Raw genomic sequence first — 12016 nt, 5'->3', positions numbered from 1 at the left:
TATCCCTAAAGAGGTCATAGAAAGAAAGGCTTGTTTGTCTATACTTTCTGTTTTTCATGGCATAGTAATATTTCATTGCATTCATAGATAACTTTTTTTTAGAAATGTCATTACATTTATGTATCACAATTTGTTTAGTCAATGCTTAGTCAATAGATAACTACCATTTTCCCTATTTGACTACAAAAATTCTACTCATGGAGGACATAGACATAAAGACTTTCAGAGAAACACTTTTTTTTCAGAATGTATTATATAGATGTTGTCAGAGACAGTAATTTTGCTTTTTATTTTTTTTTTTTAAATCTAATTTCAGTTTGTTGTGAAAGGGTGAGGTTCAACAACATAAAGACCAATGCTATATATAATGAGGAGGGGAGATAAGCAATTTCTGCAAGATTTTTAGTTAAATTTAAAAATGGTTTACAGAACATTTTGCAATAATTTTCACCAAAATCTCAACTTTCAGAAGTTTAAATCAATTTGAAACAATTATCCAATTTCCTACTGTTGTATTAATTACAAAGGGCCAAACTGGCTATCCACCTAGTTATTGTATACACCCAAGCCCTCTATCCACTCTAAAGTCAGATCACCAATCTTTTATCACTCAAAGAATCATCAGTCAGTAAGAATGACTACACTTTCAAATGAAGAAAACTTATATTAGACAATATAGGTCAAACTCATACAAACTAATTTCAGATTATATAACTGCTCCTACCATTCCCAAACAAAAAACAGCAAAGGAATCATAAATCCCAATTCATGGGCTAGTTAATAGTGGGCTAATACTACAATGGTTTTGTAGTTCTTAGTTTGTACAGAGAAACAAATAACAAATATAAAGTCTAAATACAGAAATTTTGACCTTTTTGTTGTTATATGGCAGACTAGATGGGGAGCACCATGAAAATTAAACACAGCATCTGGCCAATCCTCTGAAAGGGAAACCTAACTTGGAAATCTTTACATTAAAGAAGGCAGAGTTTTAGCTGAAGAGTAAATCCACTGACTTCCAGAAAGTATTTCTTAAATGACAAAGGCACCATGACAACCAAAAAATTTAGGCTGTAACCACTTGTAAAATCATTTCCAGGAGGTAAATCACAAGCTTTTGTTTGCCTGTTGCAGGATTACCACTGCAATGCAGTTGCTGGATTTTAGAACAGGTTTATTTTGTTGCTGAATTCAGCATTCCCAAAGCCTCTATGAAAAACCACAGATTTCCTGGTAGACACCCATGAAAAGCCAAGTCAACACAAAAGAAAAAAATACATTTTCCCACGGTTTCTCAGCTGAATCTGTCTTGATTGACATAACTGAATGAATCTGTCTTTTTTCAACCGCCAAACTTTTACATATATCAAAAGACAAACATGTGCATGCCTTCTGTGACATTATCCACTTATTCCTCCACACATACTCCAATTACTTCTTTAACTTGACAAACTATCCCCTAAAGCAGTGGCCCACACAAGGATTTCCCCCCAAAGTCTTTAATCTAAATATAAACATTTTATCTGAATTTAATTTTAACTGTAAAGGTTGCACTATTCTCATTTTTTTTTTTGTAAATTTACTTTTGATACATAGTTTTATAAATCATGTTGGGGGAGAAAAATAGGAGCAAAAGGGAAAAACCATGGGAGAAAGTAAAAAAAAAAAAAAAAAAACAGAAAAAAAGAAATAAACAGAGTGTTGATTTACATTGTGTCCTTAGTTCTTTTTCTGGATGCAGAACAGCATTTTCTCTTCAAAATATATTTGCATTGTTTTGGATTACTGAACCACTAAGAAGAATCAAGTCTTTCATAGTTAAATCATCATATATTCTTGCTGTTATTGTGTACAACTGAGTTTTTCTGCTTCTGCTTGTTTCACTCATCATCAGTTCATGTAAATCTTTCTAGGCCTTTCTAAAATCAGCTTGTTCATCAATTTTTAATAGAACAATAATATTCCATTATCTTCATATGTAATAATTAGTTCAACCATTCCCCGATTAAGGGGCATCTACTCATTTTCCAATGTTTTACTACCCCAAAAGAGCTACTACAAACACTTTTTGTGCATATAGGTCTGTAGAGGGCCAGAATTCTGGAGAAATATACTTGAAACAAGGTGTTAATTCAACAGAATTGATGAGATGATGGTTCTTTAGTTCTTATATATACACTCAACACTTAGTATGGTGATGTAATGATTCTCTAGTTCACACATACATAATATGTTGTAATGATGTAATTGTAACAGGATACATAAGAGCTAAGAAGGACTGGAAGAGACACATTCTATCTTTGACCAGCCTCGTGGTGCTTTCCTGCCTTCATCACTTCACCTAAAGACCACGGCCCATCCGAAGGACCTCCAGAAAGCTAGCCCGGACATTACATAGGTCCTTTTCTCTTCTTTATGATTTCTTTGCAATATAGACCCCATAATGGTCACTATTCTCATTTTAAAAATATTTTTACTATTAGTACTACTACAACTACAATTACTACTATTGCTGCTGCTACTACTATTATTACCACCACTTCTTTTTCTACTTCTTCTGCTTCTCCTAGTATATTACTACTACTTCTTACCACTACTACTACTTCTTACCACTACCACTATTACAACTACTGCTACTGGTACTAATTCTATTATCACTACTACAAAAACAATTACTACTATTATTTCTTTAGAGTAATATGATCTTGATTTTTTTTTTTAATCTTCTATTCCTTGTTTTTCATCTATTCAAAATGTCCTTGGACTCAAAATCTACAGAAGCCAGGAAGACACTTAAAAAGTATTAAAGGTTATCAGATTTTTGTATGGCCATGGAGGGGGTGAAGATCACAATTTGGAGAACATTTACTTAAGAGTTACAAAGGCAACATTTCAAAGAAACTACCATCTTATAAAAATTGATTAAATATATATATATATATTTTTGTATAGCACATTGTACTGAATATGTCGTGTAAAGGGCCCAGAGAATTTACAATCTATTAGACAGAGTTAAGGCAAGTTCATGAGTAACTGCAATACAAGTAGGATATGGTAAGTGGATTATCATTGGTAAAAATGTTAATTGTTGGGCTGCAGAGGAAAGAGATTATATTAACATGGGAGAGACAGAAAAAACTTTATGAAGGTGTCATTTGAGCCAAAACTTGATATATAAGCAAGGTTTCAACAGGAAGAACTGTGTGGGATAATGTATAATGGAATTGGATACTAAAAGACAGGAATTTGATTCCTGCTTCAGATATTTATGTGACCCTTAGCAAGTTATTTAATCTCTCCAAATTGCCATTCCTCTACTTTTAAAATGGGAATAATAATAGCACCTCTATTCACAAAATTGTTGTGAAAATCAAATAAATACAAATGTAAAGTGCTCTTATGACACAACACAAAATATAAAGATTAATTATTTGGCAGTAAGGGCTTGAAAGGAAGGGATGATGACAGGGAGAGGGAACATTAAAATATGAATGAAGAAAAGTTTTGAGTATGGTTACAAAAGAGTAGTAAGCCCTATGGTTTGGCAGAAATGTAGTTTGTGTAGTTGGGTGATAAGAATTAGTTAATAGACTGGGGGTCTTGTATGCCAGACTGAATTTGGATTTCATTTAGTTTGTGATGGTGACTCACTGAAACTCTTGAGAGCAAATCAATAAAATTACCTGAGCTACAATTTAGAAAGTTTAGTCTGGTAATGGTGGATGGAATAGACCAAAGAGAGACAACTCTGGTGAAAGGAAGTCTGGTTAAACTTTTGCAGAAATCCAGTCAAGAATCAATGAATAGGGAATAGTACAAATAGATTAGATCAAGAATTCCTAAACATTTTGGGAGTTATGGTAACTTTGTCAGACTGGTGAATCCTATGGACCCCTTCTCAGAATAAAGTTGATTTATTTGTTACATTACAAATTACATTTGTTAGACATGTTATATAGTCATTATGAAATAAATCTCATAGGACTGAAAAGGAAATCAATTATACTGAAATTGTCATCAAAATAGTTTTTCAAAAGACAAAAAACAAGCATGAGGATTCCAAGCCACGAATGCCTCTGTCAGAAAGAGATAATGGAAGTAGAATTGATAGTCTTCCTAACTTCAAGTCTAGTGCTCTTTACACAATACCACTGGTATAATTATATAGTATATATTTAATATCTCAGAGATAATTTCAGTTCATAAAAATTAACTATAATAGTCAATTCTAAAATTTAATCCCATGGCTTGTTACTGCCATTACATATATAGAATATTCATTAATTAGCATTCTTATTAAGGGACTGAATATGGAGTCAAAAATGTTTCTCTTTTCAAGATAGTCACATCAGACAAAGAAAACCTTGTACCAGCAGTTAGTTACTTCCTGAGTTGAGCCACTTCCTTCTTTAAACATTTCCTTATCTTCATCAATGTGTTTTATGAAATTAGCATGACAGACCTATTACAAAATCAACTTTTAAACAGCAGATTCTAACATTATCTCAGTAACACAGAATCAGGCTTTTATATTATAGAGGATATCCTATTATATTAACTTTGGCTTCCATGAAAAATCTGATCATACCCACATTTTGTAAGAGTAAAATAGTATCAAAAAGGAAAACTGAATACAAATCTCTCATGACTCTTGTCAACCTAACATTAAAAAAAAAATCAAACCAACTATAGAAACTCTCAATTGAGAGATTGTCTTCTTTTATTTGTCAATTTATTGGGGTGTCAGAGTCATTAAGGCTCAGATAAGTAGAGATAAATTAAAAATGAAATTACTTATCAAATTACATACCATTTTATGAAACAACTTTAATAATCATTGACTTGCATTAAATGCCATGAAATTGGTCAAATTATATTTTTAATAAGTTTCCTATAAGCACATGAATTCACTGCTAGCTAACCTAGGAACTAGGTGGGCCAGTTCTAGAAGAGGTTGGAACTATACAAGAGAGATACTGATTCATTCCTTCCTTTTGACTTAGGGATTCCTCTATTGGGAATAGATAACAAGGGGAAAAAACACACATGTATCAAAATGTCCATAGCAACATTAATTGTTTTAATAAAGAGCAGGAAACAAAAACTGAGCTAAAAGTAGATGAACAAAATTATCTTATGTAAATGGAGTAGAATGAAGCAGCTAAGAGGCACAGTGGATAGAGTTATCCCTGAGTTTAAATTTGGCTTCAGACACTTCCTAGCTGTGTAACCCCAGGCACATCACTTAACCCAGTATGTGTAAACTTCCTCATCTATAAAATGAGCAGAAGGAAATGGCAAACCACTGCAGTCTCTTTGCCAAGAAAACCCCAAATAGGGTCAGGAAGAGTTGGAAACAATTGAAATAAAATAACAAAATGCAATAAAATATTACTTCACTAAAAGAATCAGATGTAGAGGCCACTGAATCCAAATCCCTCATTTTATGATAAGGATACTGAAATCCAAACAGGTTAAACATAAAGAGTCTCACGGCTAGTAACTATCTCACCTGGCCTATTCTTTAGAACTTCTCCATCTTGCCCCCTTGTCATCCTACAAGACCATAACAGTATTAGTAATCACACCTCAACAGTACCCTCTGCCCTTGGGGGACTCTTCTGGACTCTGACCAAATAAAATATTTCGTTTAGCGACATGCTGCCCAAATTAATCACTCCCTTTCCCCATTAAATTAATCGAATTTGTGAAGGGAATATACTCTGTAAAAAAGTTTCTTCAGGCATTTGGGATGGTAATAAACTTGTGGCAAAACAAACCTTATCATTAAATATGAAAATAAAATAATTTGTTTGAAAGTTTCTCATAAAAACCACTAGTACCACTACAAGTTTCATTTATAAGAAGACAATTTCACAAGTAACAGACCACAGCCATAAAGTGTCATAAAATATTTATTTTTGTCAGAACTACTGACAGCTTTCTAAAGAGATACTTTTGGTTTGGGTTTATAACAAGCATTTTCCCTTCCAAAGTCCATTCAAAATACTTCAACTCTGAGGTAAATTACAAACTTAAAAATATATATATATATTTCCATCCGTAAGTTTTCATTATTAAGCAAAAAAAAAAATTAATTCCTTAAGTAGGATAAATAAAAATTATTCTCTCTTGAGCTAATTTGGTGAACATAAAATGCACTTTATACAGCAAAGGAATCTAATGACTTATTGGCAAATTAAAGTGAAGATAAATCATGTACAAATTCTATTCCAACAAAGGGCAACACTTTCTCATACATCTTTTTTACAGTTACCAACACTCTTCTGGCAAATATAAGGTTGTTTAATGGTCTAGACAGCAGAGGCTTCAAACACTTTGGAAGGGCATTAATCTGAATCTTCATCATCAAGATAGTCTTCTGCATTGCTTAATGTCCGAATCACATCTAAAAGAATAGGCAAAGTAACCAAAAGTTAACACTTTTAACATTAACAAAGCACTTCAAGTCAATAGCATGGGTTATTTATTGCTTATTAGGTGAAGGGGGGAGAGGGGAGGAAAGAGAGAGAAGGAAGAAAGATCAGCCTAAAATTGGGAGAAAAATGTATACATTAGTGCAAAAGCATACATGTTAAGTATATTTTAAAGGATCACTAGCCAATAAGGAATGAGCCAAATCCCCCCAGGTCAACTTCTGAGGGTCAGTCCTCAAATCCAACACTGCTCCCTAAATATACAACTTGATACAGTTGGGGGCACATTTCTGAGAGACATGCAAAAAAGGAAAGGAAAAGAAATGATCAGTAAATATTCCATCCCCTGAAAAATACATATAAGCCCACATGTATCTCTGTAAAGCATGTGGAATCATACTGAACAATTGTGTTCTCACACCTGCAGATTTTAATCACCACAGATGCAAGAGGCTTCCATTATCTACCAGCAAGAGAAACCCAAGAGCTTAAATCCACTAGAACATAAGCTCTTTAAGGGCAGAGACAGATTAGCTTTTGTCAGTAAATCCTCAGCAGCTAGCATTGTGCCTGGAACAAAGCAGGCTTTTAAAAAGTGTTAATCAGCTGATTTCCTGATGTCAAAGAATGAACCCAAAGGAAAGTGAGATAAATAGTGGCCAAAAGAATTGAATGAACATAACCTTGCTGCAGTTAAGTTACAGAAGCCCCATAATAAGATGATGCAGTCTAGAGCCCTGGCCCTGGAGTCAAAAGACTTGAGTTGAAATTTGTGACCTTGGCCAAGTAACTCAATCAGTTGGCCCTGCTTCCTCACTTATAAAAAGGGAATAATAATTATAGCACACACTTCCAGGAATGGTAGTGAGAATCAAAGAGATAATATTTGTAAAGCATTTAGCAGTGCAAGCCACAAAGTAAGAGTCTAATAAATATTTGTTCCCTTCCCTCCTCTTAAAAAAAAAAATTGACTAATCTAAGAGTAGTTATTTATCAAAAGTATTTATACAATGCTTTAAGAATATTTATTTGATCCTTATAATAATCATGTTAAATAGATGCTATAATTATCCCCATTTTATAGATGAGGAAAGGAGGCATAAGGTGGTTAAGTGAGTCCAGAGCTTGAAATCATCTAACCAGCTCTAGGTAATGGAGAAATGGAAAGGGTAAACAAAAACAAAGAAATTCAAAGGGAAATGTCCAAAATCCCACTAAAAGCTAAAAATCCCTAGCATTTGACTTAAAATAAAAAGGGGGGGGTCTACATCTAACTCAATCAATCTTTCCATTTAAATTCTTTCAATTAAAGGCAAGAGGCAGAATTTTAAAGTAGAAGTTTTTTAGAGTGTCGTTTGGCAAATGTAATGAGAAAAGGAACCAAACAGGAAGGTAGACCAGAGAATGAAAGTCACTGAAAAGATAGAGCCTATAAGAATTTTTCAAGCTTACTTAGAGTCTATAGGTCTTTGGGTAAACACACAAATGAGCAATCTTATTAGCTAACTTCCTAAATATCTAACAGCCATAGTTAAAAAAGGACAAAAGCCACAGAAGCTCTTTGAGGCCCCAAGATTTCCTCTCCAGACTTCTCTTCCTCAGGGGAGAAATTCTCATTCTCCTCAGGGGAAATGTCTTTCTAGAAGCCCTGCTCTCCCAGCTTGTGGTTCCTTTATAAGGATCACTATTTTAAGAAGAAAGGACCCCAGAGATGCCTTACTCCACTCAGTTCTCAATTCACTCAACATACTTCTTCCTTTCACTTTTTCCCCTTTTTAACATGTCATCTTCAGCTAGTTAAATGCAAGGTTAGTGAGGGTAGGAAATGTCTTATTTGTCTGTATTTCTATCTATAGCACTTAGCATAGATAAAAATAATAATAAATGCTTTATCTCAATGAGGCAGCTAGGTGGTATAGTGGATCAAGCATCAACCCTTAAGTCCAAAGTCCAAATATGACTTCAGAGACATCCTAGCTGCGAGACCTTCAATCATCAGCAACAACGATCTCTTCAATGATGCTGCATTTTTATGCATGGCAAACTGGAGCCATCACTTTGGGACTCTTTTAGGGGTCCCATCCACCATACCGTTGGCACTGCACAGTAAGTAAGCAATTTAGGAAGCAACCATTAGAGTAAATGGCTAATAAAATTAATATAAGAAATGGCTTAGGCAGCTTCTGCTGAAATACAATCAGTCCATTATCCACCATCACTATAGCAAAGTTCTTCCTTTTGTTTGTTTTATTTCCTTTCTTTTCTATTTTCTCATTTACCTACCCTAAATCCAGATACATTTTGCCTTTTTTTTCATGTCTCTTCACTCTTACTCATTGAAGACAAAATTATCATGCCCTCACAGTTACTGTATCCAAATCAGGGGGCCAAACTATATCTATATCTATATCAATCCCCAAGGTTATTTTTCTCCTATTAAAAGAACCTATTAGTACCCCACTTCTTTACTAATTCCTTGGATAGTAACTTAGTCTGACTTATGGTGCCTTCTTCCCCTTTGTTAATGGTGAGTTACCCCTTATTAATGGGAGTTCTGCTAAAGAACCTTGCCTGCCAAAATTCCCCTTGTTAATGGTTAACTCTTTTTTGGGGATTTAGCTCACCACTGGAGTAGTAATATCTCTACCTCTTGATTTGGTGTTCTAAGCCTACAAATTCTCTCTCTCTCTTTTTTTTTAATATATTTTTAAATTTATTTTACAAATTCTCTTGAGACACCTTGAGACACTGGTCCAAAATCCCAATATGTTTTGGGATTCAACCCCTGCACCCTATCACCCAAAATATACATTTTAATTGAAAAATCTGTCAATAAACACTTATTAAGGTTTACATGATATACATGTATCAGACACTGTGATGATCATGAGGCAAAAGATAGTCCCTGTCCTCAAGGAATTTATTATCTAATGAAACAACATGCAAACAATTATATGTAAATATATATGTTTAAAATAACTTCATACATATGTGTATATATACATATGCATGATATATATAAAGCAAACAGAGGAAAGGCACTAGAATTAAGAGGGCCTGGGAAAAAACTCCTTGTAGAAGGTGAGGTCAGTAATTAGAGAAGAGGGAGTACATTTCAGGTATAGGGAACAGCCAGGAAAAAATGCCTAGAGTCAAGAGTTGGATGAGCCTATAAATGGAAGAGTCAAGAGGCCTAAGAGTGTGTGAAAATAAGGTATAGTAACACTTGACAGATAGAAGGGAGCTAAGTTATAAAGTGCTATAGAAACCAAACAGAACAAGGCAAGGGTTAAGGGTAGGAGAGAATGATCCTAAAACTTGGCTGCCACCTCAAAGATGATTCAGAAGGATTATCCACAGAGAGATAGTAACCTGAATGTGTGCAGTACATTTTCTTTTAAAAAGAAAAACCAAACTCTTTTCACAGTTGTTAAAACTTGTTCTCAAACCCAAAGGAGTTTAAAAGACTCCTCCTTTAACACAGGTACATAATCTTTGTGAAAATTTATGTAGAAAGCAATCAACAGCCTCTTTAAATATATAAATAGGACCTAGACAATGGTCTTGAGCTGCTAGAAAACAATCAAAGACAATGAAATAAATTTTGAGACTGTTCTATACAAAAAAAAACTTGCTGAATGTTTTAGTGAACATGTATTTTAAATAACAGATCTAGTTATAAATAAGTGTCTGTAGCAAGAGATAGGAAATCCTTAAGAGCTTTGAGATAAAAGCCTGAGTATGGGCAGAGGAGAGATTGCTAGAAAAACCAACATTACTCAAACAATAAATTAAGGAAATGAAAGGAGATATAAAATTAATCATAAAAAACTGTGTTTCATTAGAGCACTGATTTTTATCTGGGATTTTTTTTTTTTATGCTTCTAGGGTTCCTATTATGGAAAAAAAAAAACATTTTAAGAAGCCACAAAAACACCTTTTTGGGGAAAATAATCTAACCTTAAAATTTAAAGACAGTTGAGAGAAAAGAAATAATAAATTGAAGTACCTGTTCCTTGTTTCTTCTTAAGCAGAGCAGCACAGGCAGCATTAGTCGCCATGTCCAGGGCCAGCTTCTTCTCATTATTTCTCAAGTCTGTCCTAGCACCTTTTACAACAAAACACATGAACTTTTGGAGGGAAGAACAGCTATATCCTTAGCAAATCTATTCTACCACCACCCGTTTTGAAAACCTAAGGAAAAAGCAAAAATCTTTTCTTTACTTCCCATCCCACCTTTAGGAAAGGTGAGCAAAAGAGAGAAGCATTATGAAATGTTGAATTTAAAAAAGTCCTTAAAGGTCACCTAATCCAATTTTCCTCATTTTACAAATGGAGAAACTGAGGCCCAGTGTTGGGAAATGATTTCTCCAAGATCATATAGGTAGAAGGGAAAAAAGTAGTTTTATCTTAAGAGGATTTTGTTTTAACTCAGTAATAAAACAACAACAAAAACATCAGGCAGAAGTGGTAATAGCATATTTTATACCTACATTTAAGAAGTTTGCTGCAATAAATGAGATCCATATAGGGCACTTTTAAATGAGGAACCTCTCTCTATCACAGCAAATAGTCCCTTTCTCTGCAATCTCTACCGATAGACTCACAGAGTTGCCTAGCAGTAGTGAGAGGGGAAGGTGGTTAGAAACTAGGCCTGGAGTCAAGAAGACCCAAGTTCAAAACTGGTCTCAGATACTTACTAGATGTGTAATCTTAGACAAGTCACATAACCTTGTTTGCCTCAGTTTACTCATCTGTAAAATGAGTTGGAGAAAGAAATGAAAAACCACTTCAATATCTTTGCCAAGAAAACCCCAAATGGGATCATAAAACGTCAGATGTGACTGGTTAAGTGACTTGTCCAGGACCACAAACAGTATGTGTCTGAGTTAGGACTTGTTTCAAGGTAAGCTTCCTATTTACTACATCATGATGCTTCTGACAATCTGTCACTACTCTTAAATTTAAAAAAAAAAAAAAGATTTTCCTTAATATTTCTATCACATTAAGGTTAGAAAGCTTGATGCACAGTTTACTAGCTCCTTCTTCCCTGAGAATAAATCCCACATCATCAGCTCCATTAAATAACAATAATAGCTGTCATTTATGTAGCGCTTTAAGGTTTACATAAAATTATGTAAATATTATCTCATTAGAACCTTATAACAATCTTGGAAATTGGTATCAAAATTATCTCCATTTTTACAGGTGAAAAAACTAAAGCAGACAGAAATTAAATTACTTGCCCAACTAGAAAGGTCATACAGCTGGAAAATGTCTAAGGCCACATTTAGACTCAGGTCTTTTTGCTTTCAGGCCCAGTGATTTATCAATTGTGCCACTTACTAACTAATTACTTATAAAGTTTTGAGATCAATCTCAAGGCACCAATATGTACCAAAAGGAATGTATTAGGATTAACTAAAAGATGTCCTTTTTCATCTCCCTTCGCAAGATGTTTATTGATAGAAAAAGGTCAGGAGGAGGAATGGATTTGATAGAGTAACATTTTACATGTAGAGGGTCTTTCTCTGATTAGATGAACTAGTTGCACAAGAAAATCCAGATGTGATTTGCTG

General features: G+C 34.1%; 1 protein-coding gene across 1 annotated transcript in view; it reads right to left on the bottom strand.

The window, feature by feature from the left end:
- Positions 1–5897: 5897 nt before the first annotated feature.
- Positions 5898–12016, bottom strand: part of OSTF1 (osteoclast stimulating factor 1) — a 59071-nt gene continuing 52952 nt past the window's right edge. The window contains exons 9-10 of the mRNA XM_051998544.1: positions 10447–10545; positions 5898–6409 (exon numbers count right to left, since the gene is read on the bottom strand). Of these exons, the coding sequence (XP_051854504.1) occupies positions 6351–6409; positions 10447–10545 (158 nt within the window). The 3' untranslated portion in view covers positions 5898–6350. The remainder of the gene's footprint in view (positions 6410–10446; positions 10546–12016) is intronic.

This window comes from Antechinus flavipes, chromosome 1, assembly GCF_016432865.1.
Source record: "Antechinus flavipes isolate AdamAnt ecotype Samford, QLD, Australia chromosome 1, AdamAnt_v2, whole genome shotgun sequence".
Taxonomy (NCBI): domain Eukaryota; kingdom Metazoa; phylum Chordata; class Mammalia; order Dasyuromorphia; family Dasyuridae; genus Antechinus; species Antechinus flavipes.
The sequence above is the reverse complement of the archived record's forward strand: the minus strand, read 5'-3'. Positions and strand labels throughout refer to the sequence as shown.